Source organism: Nyctereutes procyonoides, unplaced genomic scaffold (assembly GCF_905146905.1).
Source record: "Nyctereutes procyonoides isolate TBG_1078 unplaced genomic scaffold, NYPRO_anot_genome, whole genome shotgun sequence".
NCBI classification, from domain to species: Eukaryota; Metazoa; Chordata; class Mammalia; order Carnivora; family Canidae; genus Nyctereutes; species Nyctereutes procyonoides.
The window spans coordinates 8996134-9017617 of record NW_026575082.1 but is presented as its reverse complement, the minus strand read 5'-3'; the positions used below and the strand labels follow the sequence as shown (position 1 = coordinate 9017617).

General features: G+C 34.1%; 1 protein-coding gene across 2 annotated transcripts in view; it reads right to left on the bottom strand.

Moving 5' to 3' along the window:
* Nucleotides 1–21484, bottom strand: part of LOC129514491 (protein disulfide-isomerase TMX3) — a 44346-nt gene that overhangs the window by 11270 nt on the left and 11592 nt on the right. For both annotated transcript variants that reach the window (XM_055333104.1, XM_055333103.1), the window contains exons 5-12: nucleotides 15814–15859; nucleotides 14432–14512; nucleotides 10851–10950; nucleotides 10147–10224; nucleotides 6197–6263; nucleotides 2661–2759; nucleotides 284–341; nucleotides 42–95 (exon numbers count right to left, since the gene is read on the bottom strand). In XM_055333104.1, coding sequence (XP_055189079.1) covers nucleotides 42–95; nucleotides 284–341; nucleotides 2661–2759; nucleotides 6197–6263; nucleotides 10147–10224; nucleotides 10851–10950; nucleotides 14432–14512; nucleotides 15814–15859 — 583 coding nt within the window. The remainder of the gene's footprint in view (nucleotides 1–41; nucleotides 96–283; nucleotides 342–2660; nucleotides 2760–6196; nucleotides 6264–10146; nucleotides 10225–10850; nucleotides 10951–14431; nucleotides 14513–15813; nucleotides 15860–21484) is intronic.

Sequence of the window (21484 nt, the reverse complement as noted above, 5' to 3'; positions counted from 1 at the left end):
TAAAGAAAGATAAAGGAATCTTCCTGAATGTAAGCACATACCTGTGGAACTGGTCTCTGTAATCTCTAGCAACTTCCTGAATAATTGACTTTAATCTGTGAAAGAACACATGAATGTTTCATCTCTTTGCTTCAAAAATATATTATCATTTTCCAACTATAATAGCTGCTGCCTTATCTAATACTGTGGGGAAAAGGAAGATGCCATATCAAGTTTATCTGAAGCCATGTAAAGTCTGAATTAGATGGTATTTGAAGCTTAAAACTATTTCAAAACACTATACCTGGTGTGTTCAATTGATGTATTTTTCTCATCAATAACTGCAATAGCCACAAGCTTTCCTGAAATTAAGAATGACATATCTAAATTCAATAGCCCTCATTATACAAACTTTTCAATTATTACTGTAGCTGTGAATCGGAATTAGTAAATAATTTCTAGAATTTAATTCCAATTATCCTACATGTTACGCACAGTAGAATGAATCAATGAATTAGTCAATTCAAAGTGAGATGTTCCCTCCCACCTCCCATCCCACAAATGTAAATAATAGTAAATATTTAATAATTTATATATTCAAATTGTACTGTTTTCACACTACTGACAAACTAAATTACATACTTTGTCAAAAGCTAGGATATTAAGAAATAAATTTATTATTAATTGATAAAAGAAATTTATTAATTACTGTAGCTCTAAAAGAATGACCTCTAACAAGAGAAAGATTTTTACATGCTATCCTTGCAGTACCATGGGTTACTACTTGCTAGTAATAATACACAGAACAAAACTGATTCAAAATTTACTGAACCCTAAATACAACATAAATCACATCCATTTCTAATATCCTCTAGGAGACAGCACGACGTAATAACTAGAGCACTGCTCCTGGGAGTCAGAAGACCAGATGCTGCATTTCAGTATGCATGTTCTGGTCTAGGCCAGGGGGAAGAGCTGTGAGGCACATTTATTAGCTATGGGTCTTAGCTGCAGAGTGATGAACACACACACACACACACACACACACACACACCTCTGAAAGAGTGGGAACTACAGTCTAGTAGGGAAAACAACAGACAAATAGAGATCATTTATGACACACAAACAGATGTACGGTTAACAATGAGAAGAGTTCCAAAGGAAAGTAACAGGTGCTATGAGAGAGTACTGTAGAGTAAACATAAGTAGTTTGAGGGGATCAGTAAAAGATTGTCTTAAGAATTAGCATTTGGTCTGACTTTGATGAATGAAAATAAACTATACCTTCCAGGTATAAAGGTGCACTCGTGCAAAGCGCACAGCCTTTTTAAGAAAACGGAGAAGTCAGTATGGCTGAAGACGGTAGAGTGAGGAGATGGAAGATTCAAGTGGGGGTCAGAAGACGCAGGGACCCTCCATCACCAGCGCTTCTGAGAAAGAACATGACATGTCTGAAGCCACCCAGAGCCAGGATCTCTTGTGCTTATGAGGTAAGCAGCCAGATGGGACAATGAGCAGAATCAGAGCCACAGCAGCACAACGGAACAAGGGCAATTATGTTGTACAAAACGGGAACATTCCATAGCCAACTTCTTTCCAAATTAATCTGGGAGAAGAAACTATTCGAGTAGAGCCAGAGCTGTCTACTTTAATTACTTCAAGGTAATGCTGTCTCCTATGATTACCAAACCGAAAGCAAAACTACTGAAACTACTGTATTCCTCCTCTGTTCCCCTTTTCATCAGTCTGTAAAAATCCAAAAATAAACTCACAATCTTTGACAGTGTTCACACCGACTTCTAATACTGAACTACCACACACCTCTCTCTATAGCAATAAGCAAAGACAGAAATGTCACCGGACACAGAACATGAAAAAGCAGGCTCAGGAGCCAGAACAAATATCCTAAGTTTGAAAATAACATGGGAACCTATAGCATTTCTAATTTGTATTCTTAATCAGATTCAAAAGCAAGAAATCACGAAGACGGAACTCTATGCACACTACTTCTCATACAAAGAAAATGAAACTTGAGCAAAATTTTCCCATTTTTAAAATCTAAAACCGTATCTCCATCCCACTTATCATGAAGTTATGAATGAAAACAAATGTGACAATACCTATGATTTCTCCACTGTAATTCATTATAAATTTACAAAACACCTCCTCTTAAAACTTACAGGGTTAGGCCTCTTAGAATTTTGGTAGTTTGCATCTGAGACCCTATAGTTAGCTTTTGTTTTTGCATCTATAAATACATTTACTTTGCTCATCATTTTTGATCATATGCCACTGGTGTGGTGCCCATGTTTTCGTCACAAGTAAAAGCAGGCCTCAAAGGTGGTGAGGAGTTGTATCCCAATTCCTATTACAAAATCAGCTCTTAATATAGCTTCTTGGTTATTTCTTCTCATTTCTTTATTATCTAGGCTCTGCTCTTCCTGTCACTTCAGTTCTAACTAGGAAATCTTTTCTAACTCATCTTTGTTTCCCATACAAATATTTGCTCTTTGTTAATATTAATGTCTATTCTCATGAAAAAGAACTGGCATTCAGGTCTTAAAAAGCAGTAAAATTATGAAAGAGAGCTTAAGATTTATTTCTCACAGAATCAGATTTAAGAAATCAATTAAGGAAAAATCATGCAGAGTGATGGAGAATTGTATATATACGCTTGTTACCGGTATCTCCCAGTTCATATAAGAGGAAGCCATCCACAGTCAGGTAGTTTTGAAACCTCTCCCTGTTGATCCAAGATGACAGATCACCATCCTCGTATTCTTAAAAATTAAACAAAGCTAATAAGTTATATGCAATAAGAGTTTAAAATGTTTATAATGTTCTAATCTAGCAATATGTATAAAATGCCTTGACACAATCATAGTCTTAAATTCATAAAATTAATTTTTAGAGATCTATTCTAAGGAAACAATGAGACATACAAAAGGATTAATACACAAAGCAATTCTTTACTAGAACATCATTAAAAACAGCACAAGACAGATAAATAAAAATATAGGAAATAAGTGAAAGACCCTAGATAAGAAAAAATTTAAACAATTTTGGTACATAATGAGGAAGACTCTTCATTTATAGATTCTTTTTAATTAATAATTTAGTGGTAAAGCAGGTTGCAAAACAATACTACAGCATGACTGTAGCTTTGAAAACACAAAGTATGAAAAAAAACCTGACAGAATGATCAAATGAAGGCGAACATTCCTACCAAATGGCTATCCTAAAAAAAAAAAAAAAAAAAAAATGGCTATCCTGGGTTGACATTTATCCTTGAATGGTGGCAGTATCGTAACTTACTACAATTTCTTTGCTCTTCTCTATTTTATGACATTTCTTCCTCAGCTTAGAACCCTTTCTCATATGTAAAACTAACACATTTAAAGCCATTCAACATCAAATTCTCCTGCTAAGCAGATAAAAAACATATGTAATATCAAGAGAAATATTATGTCCTGATTAGAAATATAATTCTGAAGTAACTGTGAACAATTATTATAACTGCATAAAAAAGAAGGTAATGTAAAAGGCTACCAATATGTTTGGTGGAAAACTGGATTTTAATGATTTCTTGGAAGATGTGCTTTTTCTGTCACTTGCATTGCTAAACAAAACATTTTCAAGTTACCAAACCTATAAAATAAGTGACATAATACGAATCTGAAAGTATTTATGGATTTGAACTTACAAATTAGAAAAATAAGCATAAAACTAGGAGTTGAGTACGGGGCCACAATCTCTATTCCAGGTCAAAAGCAAATGTTTTAAGATTGCACCAAGTGATATATCTGAAATACAGAAAATAAACTATCCTTCTAAGTCCCTACCCCAAAGCTTCTAAACTTCATGACAACAATTAAACATTAGAATAAATATTCAAGATAAATTCTGTGTGTTATCTGAAGACTTTGGGCAGGTTCTAAATACTAACTGCTGCATGTTAAAGAATGATGGTCCCTCACAAGAGCTACAGATACTTCACCCATCTTCTTGTGCACTCGAGGGAGGGCACATCTGAGGGCATATCTGAAATGTGGAGAGAAGAGGAGGTGCACTTTCTTAGCCATGATTAAAGAACATATTAACATCTAAACAGATATGATCAGGCTTGTTCCAAAAACAAAGTGGCTTTCTGAAGTGTGAATAAACTCACAGGAGAACTAGAACAGGAGATCTGAAAGCAGACACTTGATTATACTATCAATTATTTTAACTTGGGGGAGAGAAAAAAACCTCTTTAATCCTTTTACTTGTAAAATAGTAAGAATACTGATCTCAAAAGCATGGTTTTAATGACAAAATAAGACAATATAAGCTAAGTGCTTATCATTCAAGCAGTGTAGTAATCAAAGAGCAAATGGATAGAATCGGTGCAGATATGCACTATTTTCTTTCTCCTATTTTCATATATCCAAGTTCCTCTAAACTTCCTTTTCAAGCCCAATATCTAATACAATCAATAAGTATCCAGTGAGCAAATGAATGAACCTGTGATTTAATTATACATCTATCATCTTATCTAACACTCTTAATTATCTCTTTCATAATCTCAGGACACTCATCTGCCTATCTACCCTTCCAGATTATGGCAAGGATAAAATGAAAATATCACGTACATAATTAGTACCTGCTGCATAAAATGTAACAAATAGTAGTTGTTCCACTACAGCAAAAATTAAATTCACATTTATTTAAAAATAATGAAAACAGGAGATTTTAGATTTTAGATTTTTTCATGATTGTTAAAATAATTAAATATTCATTTTACTAAAAAAATCAGAATATTCCTTTTATTAGATATTCTATTCATTGGAATTATTTACGTAATCCAAAGTTTACAGCTCTCAAGTAGTTCTAGTTTCTTTTCTGTTATAAAATAACAACATTCTACAATTTTTCTGTAATGAATACAATATTCCATATCTGTACTCTCCAACACGGTAACAAAAAGCCACACAAGGGCATTGAGTATTTCAAAAGCAACTAGCAGAAATAAACTGAAGTGTCTAGTTTATTAAACTGTAACTTAGAAAGTTACAAAGAAGGTTATTAGGCATAACTTTGCATTCACTTTTGCTTTTGGGTGGCTATATGGTATCTAACAGATGTTGAGTTTCACTGTTTCCCTTTGTATTTAAAATTTCTCTTCAAGCCCCTGTGATTTTGCTACACTGGCCTGAGGTACCTCAATGCACAGTTTGGGGATTGTGGAAGTAGGTATTTGATGATGCCAAGAAATTTTTGTGAATTTTATTAAGTATTATAACAGCAGGTAGTTATTCTATTGAAAAAAAAAAGGACATCTTTTAAAAGATGCATAATGAAGCACCTGGTGATGAAAAAAACCTCTAGGGTTTGCTTTAACATACTTCAACAAACAAAAAAAATTGTTGAAGAAAATATGGTAAGATCTTGGTAATTGTCTAAACCCGGATGATGGGTACATACAGAGGATTTTACTATTCTAGCCATCTCTTTATTTTTATTTTTTTTAAAGATTTTATTTATTTAGTTGAGACAGAGAGCTACAGAGAGAGAGCATGAGCAGGGGGAGAGGCAGAGGGAGAAACAGACTCCCCACTGAGCAGGGAGCTGACAATTCCAGACTTCATTCCAGGACCCAGAGATCATGACCTGAGCTCAAGGCAGATACTTTAACTCACTAAGCCACCCAGGTGTCCCAGCAGTCTCCTTATTATGATGTATGTTTGGCATAACAAATGTAGACCAAGTATTTAACTTCATTGAAGAAATGCTGACTAGCTGGTGAGTGGTTAGGGGGAGAAGGAAGGAAGAAAGAGAGGGAGAGATGAGGCTAGGAAAGAATATACCCCCCAAGGGGCTTTGCCACTACTGAAGGGGTTTTATTTCTTTACCTTTTTGTGAGTCTAAGATGTTAGATCCCTTTTTTTATACGAATAGTTTTGAATGTTTTAAAATAACAGCAATTGCATACAGTTCATGTCTCAAAAGTCAAATGACCTGACCAACCCCCTCCAAAAAAATCATTGTAGGCAGAACTCAGAAAACACATTAGATGTTAAAACTAAAGTTGAAGGGGAAAAAAAATCTGTCATTCAATTAATGGGAAAGGCAAAAAGTAGTTGCATCTACCAAATCTTTCATCAATACCTAAGTCCTATAATAGCCACAGTGTTTTAATTTTAACATGTTTTACATGAGTTACAACTTTGGAACTTACCATCATAAATAAAGTAAGTTTCATCTTTGAAAACAAGCACAGCTGGCATCTCCTTCAGTGTCACATACTGCAAAATCAGATATGTAAATACTTTGTATCATTGAAAAAATTTTAATTGGTAGCTATGATTTCAAAAGTATTGAAAAATGCCAGAAAAAAAGCCACGAGAACGAAACCGTTACAGTTAAAAAGAGCACAGGCGATCCAACCTCATCCAAGGACAGGTTTATCTCTTTATACATCTCCTGGCCCAGTGCTGTTTGTTAGTATGAAAACCACAGAATATTCTTAGAGTTGGTAACAGACCCAAAGATATCAAAGAAGTACAGTAGGAGACACACTCTGAGGTGGCTAAGGTAACAATCAGCACTGGGTAGGTTTGAGTCCTTCCTCAACATTCCTGGGCTTTGTGGCATGGACTCCATTGCTGTCCTGGGGAGTTGGCTTCATTCTCTGTGAATCAAGGAAACGGAGTCTCCACCTCACCATAGAGTTAGGGAAGTCAGATCCACTAACATACGTGAGAGCAAGTTTAAAATGCAAATTGGCTTTAAAAATGGGAATTTATAATGGCAATTAATAATATATTATTTCAGAAGGTACCTGCTTCTTATACCTGTGCTATAATTATTTAAAAATACTAAAATTATAAAGAAATCAGTTTCCATACAGAAGAGATATAATTGGGTGAGCCATATAGAATTATTACATGATGTGGTAATAAGTGAAAAGTAACAACAAATAACCAACTGATAGCTAATAAAATAAAAATAACTGCCAACAGGATAAAAATAAAGATGGCTGTCCTTGAAGTATGGAGAAGACGGGAGGCATACTTCAGGTAATTAATATACAATGATCTCTTACATGACTACTAAAAAATGGTACAGCATCACAAAAATAAGTATTTGAAAGTCAGCAGTAAAGCTTTTAGGTAAGGTTCTATCATCAAGTAAGCCTCTGCTCATCTGCTCTTGGCAACTCATTCACAAAGGTGCTCTGGAAGTATTTTAGAGCATCCAGCATGCCTCTCTTTCAATGCCGGAGTTGGCCACATCATAACATTACTACGGAGATGGAATCTTGCAGCTATTAATTTCCACATATTCTGAATCCCTCTTTCTCTTGCTTTCTGTTCCTTAAACTTACTATATTACAGTTGTTTGCAGGCTGTTTTTCTCCATTCACCTCTAAATATCCTGAAGTCAGAAATTATGTCAATTCATCTTTGTATCTCCTTAACATACTTATGAGGGCTTTCATAAACACTAGCTGTAAAGCTAAGGAAGCTTTGCATGACCAAACATTAAAATTAAAAATATGGGGGGGGGGGATATAAAATCATGGGTTTTGTCCTTATTTGAAAATTCTCTATGGGAGTAAAAATCCTCATATTACCCTGAAAGAACACTGACTCCCCCTTAGCAGACTTTTACAACCATATATACAGAACTATAAAAGAGATGACAAATATTGAGATTTGCAAGAATAACTAAGGAATGTTTGAGGAAACTAGTTGAGAGGTCAATAATAAAAAACAACACATAATAAGCAAAAGTGTGCCCACATAGCAGATACTGTTTATGCTCATCCACACAGATGTTCCAGGCCCTAGAATTCTGATCTAAGACATGTGTCACTACTCGAGGACTGGGGTGAGTGTCAGATGGTGTCAGGGCCCAGGAGGCAGGTGCCCTCTGGAGCACTCCCAGTAAACTGCTGGGACAGCTTCACAGGAGAGGGTACAGTGTACATTCTCGCCTCTCATACTAACATTGGGCTTTGGAGAAGAGAATGGACTAAACGGCCTGGGCCTAGAACTAGATTCCATCCATTCTAGGCCTTTACATCACACTGAGAGATCTTAAGACATTTTAGAATAGAGCTTCATAACCTTTTGAGGCATCTATTTGAGAATCTAATGGCAAATATAGCTCTCCTCCTACCCTATCTTCTCTTCCCCTTCAAAAGAAATGCATAAAATACTGCAAATAACTTATGAGACCAAACTAAGTAAACCTAAAAATGAGTTTAAGCTGACCAGATCTGTCTGAAGTTTTCCCAAGGAACTGAAAATCATTTCAGAATACATTTATAAGATAAACATTTATGAAAAAAAAGATAAACATTTATGTACACATTGCAAGAGCACTACACATATATATTCTAGGTGATTCTGCAATCTTCTTAAAAATATTTAAATATTAAAAAATGTCAAACAAAAATTAATCAAATGTGTAATATGAAATAACTTTGTGGGAAAAAACTGTTTTGATTTTTTGTAACCTATACTGATTAAAAAGAAAAAGCTTCCCTTGACAATTAATTTCATGTTTCCTGTCAGCTATTGCAATTTCTCAGGTTCCTTTCTCAGGAAAACTTTTCCAAAGAGAAGTCTATACCTGTAACTTACAATTTCTTACCTGCATTCTCTCAAATGACACCAATGAGGCACCTGTACTTCTTGTAAAACCACCAATAACCTCCATGTGTACAAGTATCATAGTTACTTTCTTCAACTCATTTCGATCACTTTCCAAGTATCTTGTACAACTGATCCTCTTTTTAAAAGTATTTATCTTGGCTTTCCACCCATCTTGTTTTCCTACTCTCCAGCTACTTTCCTTTGCAGTCTTTAGCTCATGGGCCCATTTATTTGCTTAAAAATTTGCATCCCATGTCTTAGAAGTTTATAGAGCCTTAACGCCAGACCACTATATCCAGCTGTGAATTTGATGCTTGTATCTGGATGTCTAACTAATATGCTGAACAGGCTAAAATAACCAATTCAAAGCTCTTGATCATTCCCGCATTCCCAAACTTGTTTCTTCTGCAGTATTCCCAAGCTCATAGATTAACATTACCAATTACCCAGTTGTTAAAACCAAACACCAAAGAGTCACCCTTGGTTCTTCCCTGCTCCTCCGGGTCAGCAAGCTCAAACAATTCCATCTCTAAAAAACAACAATGCTTTCACTTTTCCCCCCATCCCTTTACAAACCTCCAAGCTCAAACTCTGCAGATTACTTCAAGAGTTCAACTGATCTCTCTGGATCTATTCTTCTCCCTATCCAATTCATTCTGTTCTCAGCAGAAAAATGTCCTTAAGATGAATGTCAGATCAAATCCTTCACTAACTTCAACCCATCACATGCATGGTCATGACCTGCAAGGTCTTCACTGGTCTCTGCCTACTTCCTATCTATCTCCTTTCTCAAGCCACACCGGCCTACTACCTATTTCTCAAATATGCCAGCAGTGTTCTTATCTGTTCCCTGTTTCTAGTTTATTCTGGGCACAGATCTTTGCATGGCTCCTTCACATCATATATATCCCAAATCAAATATTTTCTTCCCAGACAGACATTTCCTGATCAACCAATCCAAAGAAGTCACCTACTCTCATGCCCCTGCTATCACAATAGCAGTTATGGCAGTTATATCCTGTTTACGTATCTGTTTACTGAAAAATACTATCCCAGTCTAAGGACCCAAAAGCTGTAACCTGCAACACTAACATTTAGTACACTTCCTCTCCCCATGAGAATGTAAGCTCCACCCTATCAGGACCCTGAAGATCCTACTTGTCATCAACTATTCAGGACTTAATACAGGGCACGGCACAGGATGAGATAAGCAGCATCTATAAATTAAGAGATATAAATACATTAACCATTCCATTACTTATAAACCAATTTAATAGTTTGAGTTCTCACTTCTTACTACCACTGTTATTTTAAAAAGAAAAAAAAATCAACATAATAAACATAATTACTAAATGCTATGAATCCAGTGGTATTTGCTTATTAACAATAAGCAATCTGGTGCCAGAAGTAGAGATAACATGTTTACTGTTTCTACACATATGACAGTAAATAAATCTGATAAATATAATCAAGTAATAACTTAAAAAGTGGAATTAAGTCATTAAAATCCAATTTTAAACGTTACCTCAGGAACCACTTCTTCTGAGGCAGAAAAGAAGTATGTATATACAATTAATTCTGAAGCAGCATCTATGTATTTCTCCTGTGAAGTTACAAATAGAAAAGAGGTGACCTTTAAACATTAAAATCAGAATTCATTCCTCATTAAACATTCAGAGAAAGTAGTATCATCCTCAGCAATATCATACCAATTTGATGCCATAAGCATTTTTAACGTGAAAAGACGATGGAATATAAGCAGCAAATGAAATATACGGTTTCTAAAGCAAAAAGACTACTGATACTTAATATTTTGACACTCCTCTAAATAAAGTATAATATAAGCTCAATTCATATTAATTTAATTTGATAGTTACAGGAAGATGCACATATATAAACACACGCATGCAAAATGATCTTCAAAAAGTTTCAAAAAGTTTACATTCAGACTGCACTCCATAGTCACAAAGAGCCAAAAATGCTAAAAAGTAAGCAAAATTTGAATAACCCTGTCAGTAACAACAGAAATACTAAAGCAAGCATCATCTGTTTTATGAAGGCAAACACAATAGAGAGCAAATAAGAAAGTGTTTTGTTAGAAAAATGCTTAGATTGAACTAAAATATTTCCAATAAGAGTGAAATAATTGAGTTTGGATCAAGTTTTGGGAATAGAGAAAACTAAATTACATTTGTATTTGTGAATTTAAAAAATAAACTCAATTGATACCTTCAAAGGTGACTCTCCACCAATGTAAACAAAAAATACACGATGTCTCTTTTGCACATGTTCAAACATTTGCTGACTTGGAAGTGGCCGAATTAGAGCCCTGTTTGAAAACAAAACAAACAAAAAACAAATCTGCACTTGAACATAAGACAGTATATAATTTACATCTGAAGTTACAAAGTTTTAATGTTGTATTAACTGCATTTTAAGTCATCACCCAATCTACATATATCTAATAAAACTTTAGCCCATGACCACTACTGTACTCACATAATGAAAATAAAGTACCAATTTAAGCTATCAATTAAAAACAAATTAAGTTTAAAATACAACCCTTTAAAGAATACCATCTTAGTCAATATTTTGACAGGCAAGACAGACCTATAATCCATTTAGAGTACTTAGCTAAAAACAAATGATCCACAAGAGAATTCTTTTTTCCCTTTCATAAGATCATATACAGTAACACACTGAAGTCCTATCTCAGAAAATTATAATTATACTATGTTAAGATTTATGGCCATTTAAATACAAGTTTTATAATACCCTATAGAGGTTAAAATCTAAATGTTTCACAAGTATATTATTCTTTTCAGAAAAAATAAAATTGAAAATGATAATCATAATAGCACATAAGGACCTCATAAAAAGAAAACAAAACTCTACAGTTTTACTATACAAGATATTTCAAAGCCAAGTACAAGGAAGAAATAAATTACATCAAGGTTTTTACAAAACATCACTTGCAAAATATTATTAAAAAACTAAAAAAGAGGCATGATCCATATGATCAGATTTTTTATTCCACTAAATTTGCAAAAGAGTAAACACAGAGTTTGCAAAGGCAAACATATTTTCAAAATGCACAATTCCTTAGACGCATTGCATCACTCCACTTCGGCCTCTATTTTCATACTTCAGTAATTAACTACTAAGTGATGCAACCCCAGAACGGAGTCATGAAATTTCATTTGCAACAGAGTCTTCCCTAGTTACATCAGGAGAAGGCCATCATAAGCTTAAAATAAAACTCATTAAAAATTTCCAAAAATGAAGACTAATCTAATCACAGGGAATAAAGTACATCTCACCAGCAATTCCCTCATATAATATAGTCACCTCAAAATTTATATTCAGAAAGCAAATAAAATATGTAATTGATGAGAAAATACAGTGATAATTATATAGTAAGTTTTGCAAACTTGAATAAAGATCTTTCCTAATTCTGTGCCTTTTCTCAAATAATTTAAGCCATACAATGTCAGGCCACTCAACAAATCCATCCTGATATTTCAATTCACTTTAAAGCTATTTAAAGTATCAATATATCCCTTCAAACTCAGAAGAAAGTACTTATACTTTCAAAGTTAATATAGGTTAACCTACTTTGATGAATGGTCTATTTATCTATTTAAAGATTTTATTTATTTATTCATGAGAGACATGGAGAGAAGCAGACACACAGGCAGAGGGAGAAGCCAGGCTCCCTCCAGGGAGCTTGATGCAAGACTCGATCCCAGGACCCGGGATCATAACCTGAGCCAAAGGCAGACACTCAACCACTAAACAACCCAGGTGCCCCAAATATTCTCTTTAATAAGTTCCACATTAATCGCACTGAATAAATTATAAGCACCAACTTTCTTTATAGCCCCGCAAGATAGATGTAGATTAAAATACAAAATCATCACATTCAAACCAATAGGAAATGCTTATAGATTTCTTAGCAGTAAAAACTCAAGAGATCAGTAACTCAAATAAGTATGTGGGTTCTAATTATGTCACATTCTAAGCAAAATGTGTAGTAATATCTGACAGATGGCATAAAGCAGCATGTGACAGATCAGGGAAAGTACTTTAGGTGTATCCAAAAAGAATTTTCCAATATCACAGGCCAGGGATTAAAGCCCAAGTCTATTCAGAACAATAATATTGTGGGGTTTCTTTTAAAAACTCTGAAATTAAGTAACAAGAAAAATAAGTTGATATAAATAAAGCTGCATAAAAACAAATTTGTAGTAAAATAAAAATTACAATTCATAAGGTTGTTAGAAGTAATCAAATTCTGAAAGTGCATTAAAAAATCCACTGGGGAAAAAAAAAACCCCACTGGGGGGAATCTCTGGGTAGCTTAGTGGTTTGGCACCTGCCTTTGGCCTGGAGCGAGGTCCTGGGTTCCCAGGATGGGGTCCCGTGTCAGGCTCCCTGTGTGGTGCCTGCTTCTCCCTCTGCCTCTCTTTCTCTCGGTCTTTCAGGAATAAATGAATAAAATATTTTTTAAAAAATCCACTGGGAGGAGCACCTGGTTGGCTCAGTTGATTGTCTGCTATCGGCTCAGGTCATGATCCCAGGGTCCTGGGATTGAGCCTGGCACAGGCTCTTTGTTCCAGGGGGAGTCTGCTTCTCCCTCTCCCTCTGCTGCATCCCCCCTGCTTGTGATCTCTCACTTTCTCTGTCAAATAAAAAAATAAAATCTTTCAAAAAATAAAAAATAAATAAGAAAACTGGGGAAAATTTTTTTTTCTACGTATGAAATGAATTTAATGTGAGATTAACAAATATATAATACAAGTCACAGTTCCTTTTGTTTCCTCTTTTGGTATACTACATATGCCTACCTTTTGTCATAAATGAACAAATGTCATTTACGTTAAACCTAAAAACATACGGGTTCAATATGGTCTTTTAAAATACTTTTAGCTTTATTTTTATTTAATTAATTAACTTTTTAGAGAGAGAAAAAGAGTGCACACATGGTGGGGAGGGGCTGAGGGAGGGAGAAAGAATCTTAAACAGGCTCCATGCTCAGCACAGCAACCACCATGGAGCTCGGTTTCAGGATCCCAAGATCATGACCTGAGCCAAAATCAAGAGTTGGATGCTTAACCGACTGTGCCACCCAGTTGCTCCAAAACTGCATTTAATTTTAAAGTATTAGTATCTTTTTAAAAAATATTTTATTTACATTCAATTTAGTTAATATGTAGTGTATTATTAATTTCGGGGTAGTATTTAGAGATTCATCAGTTGTATATCACACCCAGTGCTCATTACTTCACATGCCCTCCTTAATGCCCATCCCCCCATTACTCCATTCCCCCCAATCCCTCTTCCCTCCAGAGACCCTCAGTTTGTTTCCTAGAGTTAAAAATCTCTCATGGTTTGTCTCTCTCTCTGATTTCATCTCATTTTATTTTTTCTTCCCTACCTTATGTTCATGTTTTGTTTCTTATATTCCACATATCAGTGAAATCATATGATATTTGTCTCTCTCTCTCATTGATTTCTTTCACTTAACATAGTACCATCCACATTATTCCAAATACAAGATTTCATTCTTTTTTGATGGCTATGCAACAGAGTATCGCCTATATATATATATATATATATATATATATATATATATATATCTGTATATATGTATGCAATAGTATATATATATATATAAAATCTCCCATCTCTTCTTTATACATTCACCTGTTAATGGACATTTGGGCTGCTTCCATATTGTGGCTATTGTGGACATTGTTTCTGTGAAATGTAACCATATAGTGAAAAAGCCTTTCCTAATAAAAACTTACCCAGACACTCTGTGAGCAAACTCAATAATATCATCTTTAGTTCGTGGTCCTCTATAATTATATGCCAAGTCCCCCTTTAATCTTAAAAAGAAAAAAAGGATAAAAGCTTAGATTATTTCAACTTAATAGTTAAATAGTCTTAATAGTTAATGCTAATCACTATTGTTACATAAATTATACTATGTAAAATAGCAAATGCAGAGTTGAGAAGTAGCGTAACCATGTAAAATATAGTAGGCAACTGGCTTCAGGGGACCAACAACTTAGAATATAAAGAAAAGGTTGTATTTTATTAAAACTACATGAAAATAGTTTATGGTGTATCTGATACCTCCTGAAAAGTGTATGCATTCATGGTCAAGAGCTTGTCAAAGCATTGTATTTCTTACTATCTTCTCTAGTAAAAAAAATGATAGAGAATAAATAGTATTTTGGTATTGAGAAAACAAATTTTAAGCAACACAACATCACACTAACTCGAAATATGCTCCAAGATTACAGAGTAGAACAATGCATAAAACACTTATTCTAGAAAATTAAGATAATTTTTCAAAAGTCTGTCAATGATGTGTCTAAATGAGATTTTTAAAAAATGTGAAAGTACAATAGACCATCTATGATTAAACAAAAAGAACAGAAAGGATATTTTACTTAACACAAGTAAAAGAGGCTGAGCAACATTTTTTAAAGGTAGGGGAAGGGGGAAGTCAACACAAAACCCAAGAAATTAAAAATTAAGAATAGTCAAATTTTGAGATTTGAGATTTTAAAACACCGAAATAAAGCTTACTTTATTATAAAAATAAGTTTTAAAATAATTCAACTTGCACATTACCAAAATAAGAATGAAACTCAAGAAATAAACTCAATAAAATGATTATAAGATAAATCGGTTTAGAATTAGCATACCGTTTCTCCCAACTTACATACACTTTATATTAGACTTTGTCAACACTTACAGATTAGAATTAAATCCATCAATTTGATTTTTTTTCCTCTCTAATGAATTAAGTCTATTTCAATTATAGAAAAGTAAAACTTTGTTAGGAGACAGGATTCAGGTGATACAGCAGAATACACTCTTGAGCTCCTCAAGGGTAAAAGGGCTTCCATACTTTACAGCTGTACATCTTGTGTGCACGATGCCTGCCACGGTAAGCACTCAGAGCACATTCGGTGAATTAGTCGTAAACAACACACTCACTTAAATACACAGAAAAGCAGGAAGATGCAGTCCCTCTCTCTTTGATCACATGCTGTACCTAGAAAGAATTGCTAAACCCAAATTTTCAATCCTTCAAGGAAGCTACCAGAAATTAATGTAATAAAACGTAAGTAGAGTGAATAAAAATACACATATAAACATACAACACTCAACTTACAGCTTAATTGTTGGATAACCTCGAACTCCAAACTCTGAAGCAATGCCTTGATAAGAAAAAGAATAAATAATTCTAAATTTTTTTTAAATGAGAAACTAGGTAGTAAACGAGCCTTTTACTTAAAAAAATATATATATTTATACAAACTCATAAAAACGTCTTGCTTTTAAGTCTTAAAGAATATAAATTCACACCCAAAAAAGGAAAAAACATGACATTCTCCTAAAAAACAAATACTTAATAATACAACTTATGTCTAGCACAAAACACTATGACAAATTAAGAAATTAATGCCAAAAGAATAGTTAGTATTTTATCTCTAAAGTATTTTAAAAGATAAATATATACAGATGTGTGTATATATATATTTAATGTGTGTATATATATTTAATGTATATATATACACATACACACACACAAAGTCTCACTTGCCATTTGATTTCATTTTCCAGAACAAATTTTTCTAGGTCTCACTGGTTCCTTGCAAAAATAAATAACATAAAAAAAAAACAACAAAAAATCAAAGCTCATCATCCTTTTCTTTAGTGTTTTCTGAGTCTTGAAAGAACTGCACTGTATTTTAATTTTAAAAAGATAAACTGTATTTGCAAAATTACTTAATTTCTGCCATCAACACATGATCTAAAAGCAACCTTATTTGTTTTAGAAGTTTCTGCTTTTGTAATAACCTAGAATTCTAGTTATTTTTGAAGATTATTCTGAAGTCCTCACATTAAAATGAGATATGGCATCTTTTTTGAGGGAAAAAGAAACAAAAACAATCAAATAGAGAATTAGAACTTTAAGAGGTATAGAAATCACTACTGCAAATTAGTATCTGTAACTACAGATTCAAAGCAACCAGGACAGCAAAGAAATGAACTGCATCAGGTAAGAGGTGATATACAATATACTTATACATATACCAGTTTAAGTAAAATATGTCTTTATTCATATGATCTCTGTTAATTTTACTTATTTCGAGGACATTTTACCATGGTTGGGTATAAGGACACTACTATATGTGGGATCTGGTTCACCAATCACTTTAGTAAATATTACTCTGGTTTCTTAGCACTGCCCAATACACAAGAATAATGAATAAGTAAATTTGTGGCAAAATAATAATCAAAATCTCTCATCCTTCCTTCGTCACCAACAGTTTCTACCTTAAACATATGGAGAAAGGGGACTAGAAGGTTGCAGTGATCAACATTGGTTTTTATTAGAAGCAACACAAACAGTAGAGGTAACAAAAATAACTCAGTCCTGAAGATATAGGTCTTTAAAAAAAATAGATTTTGTTTATGAGAGACACAGAGGCAGAGACATAGACAGAGGCAGAAGCAGGTTCCCTGTGGGGACCCCGATGCGAGATTTGATCCCAGGACCCCAGGATCATGACCTGAGTCACAGGCAGATGCTCAACCATGAGCCACTCAGGCGTCCCTGAAGACATAGGTCTTGCTTCTAAATAGGTATGTGAACTTAAACCAATTACAGAATTTATTTTGCCCATCTCTAATGTAGAATTTAATTCTGTCAGAGTCTAACTAAAGACTGGTTATTGAGACTGATTTCTAAGTAAAAAAATAAGAATGATTTGGGGGAGGATTATGTGAGTAAAATATGTTAATGCCCCCCCTTCCCAAATGAAGAAGGCAGGAAAATATTAGCCCTTAATTACTTTCAATTAAGACTAATATAATTGATGGGGGGGAGGGTATCCCACTATCAATTCTTTGTTTATTGAAAAGCTTATTTATAAACAAACCAAATAAAATACGCAATGAGAAAATACGAAACTTGTTTTGTGATTCTCAAAACAAGTTTTAGAGAGAAAATCCCAGCTCCACATTTAATACCATCACACTTCATTTCCCTGGCCTCAACTTATTTGTAAGATGGAAATGTATAATGCTAACCCACTCTCTAGTACCTTGACTCTTTGAGCATTAAATTTCATTTCTGATAGAATTTCAATTGACGGTCACTCCTAAAACCTTAAACTTAGGTTTCCCTCTGAAAACAATTGTAAAGGGATGCCTGGGTGGCTCAGTGGCTGAACATCTGCCTTTGGCTCAGGATGTGATCCGAGGGTCCTGGAATCGAGTCCTGCATCAGGCTCCCCACAAGGAGGCTGTTTCTCCCTTTGCCTGTTCCTCTACCTCTCTCATCAATAAATAAAATCTTAAAAGAAAACCCTGTTGTATAATTAATAATAATAATAATAGTAATAGTAATAATAATATAAAAAGCACACAAGCAAAGCATGGGTTATAGACTTAAAATGATGTAGGCTAGGATTCTAACATCTCATTTACCATGCAAGCAGTTCTTTCCCTTCTGAGGACAGTACTCACCTTGCTCAGTTTATGGGTGGGATTTAAATGAGAAAACATGTGGAAAAGAATCTAAGAGAAAGCCTGGCACACAGAAATCCTCAAATGCAAAGTCCGTTTCCTATTTCTGTTCCAAATCTCACTGTTAGGTAATTATCTGCTGACACATCAGTGTGCAGATAATAAGAACTATCACATGTAAAATATAACTGACTTTAGCAGACCTTCAACTACACCTTGAGACAATTTTGTGAGGAGAAAGGTGCTGATGTTACTTTTCAGGTAAAGACACTAATACTTAAGAAGATCTGGTAATGTGTTTGAGGTAGCAGGACTACGAATGAAGCTCAAGTCTGAGTTTAACTTTTTGTTCTTTATTTTTTCATATTAAACAACAATGGTTTGCATAGAAACCTGAGATCAATTCCTTCATAAATTCAAGAATCCATTTGTAACATGAATAACTTCTCTGAAATTCTGTAATTTTAAATGCTCAAAAAATGAACTTAAACATGAAGCTCCCTACTTCCTTCCTGTTTTCTCTTTGAAATGATAACAACCTGATGTTAAAGCTAGGCTTGGATATGAATCATGGTGATCTCAAATTCTGGTCCTAATTCTGCCTCTAAGTTTGGTGTTTGAAATCACTGTCATTTCACTGATAACTACCTGCTATTATTTCTTTTACTTTTTTTTTTTTTATCCTGCTATTATTTCATCTACACAACAGGCTGGGGGAAGAAGGGAGGAGCTGGACTTAATGTCAAGTCCTTTTTCAGCTCAAGATTCTACCTTTTTTAGTATTTCTGGAGTGTTACTATGTGTCTAACACAAAAAGGAGAAAAAATACAGCAGTTGTTCTCAACTGGGGGAGATTATGTCTCCAGGAGATTCTGGGTGATGTCTAGAGACACTTCTCGTTGCCATCACTTAGGAAGACACTAGGGGACGAGAAGATGATCAGAGATGTTGCCAAATATTCTAAAATGCACAGCAACCCTTCCCCTAAACAGAATTATCTGGCCAAAGTATCCTTCGTGCTCAGACTGAGCAACTCTGAAATATAGTCACTGACCAAAAAGGGCTTCTAATTTAGAAAAAAGGTAAAACTAACTTGCCAATATAATCTGTGAGCAAGAAATCAGAATATTATTAGCCAAATGTCATTCCAAGTTCACACATCACTGAGAAGTAAATTATGACCTTTAACATAAAATGATTATCACACTTATGTTGAGGAATAAACAGAATTTTAGTGGTTCCATATAGAAATCAGTACACCATTAGAGGTGGTATCACACCATATTTTAACTTACAAAAGAGAAACAATTTTGGTACTTGATTTTGGAACGGATATGTACAGAACGAGAAGCTAAAATACGTATCTTTACAGGTTTTTTTTAATGTTAATTATAGCACTATTAGTTAAAACCATGCATCAAGAAAATTTTGATATAATTCCAAACACACAGGGCAGGGTAATCCATGATAGTTCAAATTTCTCTAGTTCAAGAATTCTATACCCAGAGATTTGTTGGACTGAATATGATGGCACGTGCTTCCAATCTCTGCACTTACATGATTGAGAAATAAGCTACTCTCAGAGATTTTCTATACTTTATCACTGAATAATCCTAACCCACCTCAAGCCCACTCCTATCAGTAACTATTCATCAGAATAATACTTCATTCTATGGTTCTCCAATTTAGATGTGCAGCAGAATTACCTGAAGTCCACGTTAAAAATACAGATTCTCATGACCCAGTCTCAAAGACTTTCACTGGGTAGGGCTGGTGTGCGTCTTCAGAGTCTAAATTTACATTGAACAGCCCAGGTAATCCTAATGCAGGTGGTCTGCAGACTAAATGCTGAGATACACTAATGCTGTAAATGCCTGAAAAGTGACCTATGGAGATGGATGAAATACATATGAAACAGCCAATCCTTCAGTATTTATAGTTAGACACAGAAAAATGTTGACAGTGAGTTTAAAAAAAATCAATTTCTTTACCTGTTTCTACTAAAATGCCTGTAATGGAGCTTCCTTGAGGTATTTAAGTACACTTAAAGAATTATATGTCTAAAATCTATGTGTAATCTCTAGACAGTTTTCAAATACACTTTTTTTAAATACTAGTAAGATAATACGCTTTTTCTCCATAACACATAAAATATCTCCTTGATTCTATAATTAAAATAGAAAATGCATCTATGGCAGACATCAAACACTAAGTAACATAACAATTTACTTATGTCTATTGGTTATTGTTGTCTCTCTCTTCTAGAATATAATTTCCATGAGAGTAGAAATTGTTGTCTGTATTGGTGACTGATGTATCATAGATGCCTAGAATGTGCCTGGTTCATTCTGGCATATAGTAAGGGCTCATTAAATACCCATTGAGTGAATACTGACTGTACAAATTTTTGACCAAAGAACGATTTTTCAATAGGCTATGTCTGTATGATGCAAGTAGTCCAAAAGATTTACAAGCAAGCATTACCAGGTGGCTTGGGAAAAGGAGTGGCGGGTTTAGTGCTGCACATCCAACGCATAAAGGATATAAAGTATAGAACACCCATCACAATACTTGGCAGAGGATCATTCTCATATATACCAGCTCCCCTATCCCTTTTCCCAAAGCTAGATGGTTTGCTTGAGAAAATGTGCTCTGTGTGTTCTATACAGGTTTCTTCCTCCTCTTAATACAATATAATATATAACACAATGCTGAGTGAACAACAAATCTATAACAACCACATATGGGAGGCAAAAATTAAACCTTTTAATGGATTATGAATAATGGGATGAAAAATAGTCCCATCATGAAGTATCTAAAAAGCTACAAACCATATATGAAGTCTTAATGCCTATAAGAACATTGTATTTTAATCTGAGCATTTAAAACATTTTCTTTTCTAAGCTACTCAGAAAGAAGTCTTAGATATTTTTTCCCTAAACATAGTGTCACTTAATAGTGACATACATGGGTACTTACTACATACTGAATAGTAAGCTAATAAATTAGATACTGTAAAAATAACTGACTTACTGTAAATAGTTATTATCATTGTAGCATCACATGAGTAGTTCATCATTAAGGTTTTTACTGATTTATTGGTACTAATTTTTTCATTGATTATTTGTCATCACGTACCCACACCCCTTTATACATTATTTTACTTTATGACTCCACTAAATGATTCAAATAATCACAAGAATTTGTCACGTTTGAGACTTTATTGTACTTGTTGGTTTATTCATGTTTTTCCTTCTATTAGACTAAACACTTCCTGGACAAGAAGGATTTGTTTTGGTCTTCCTTTG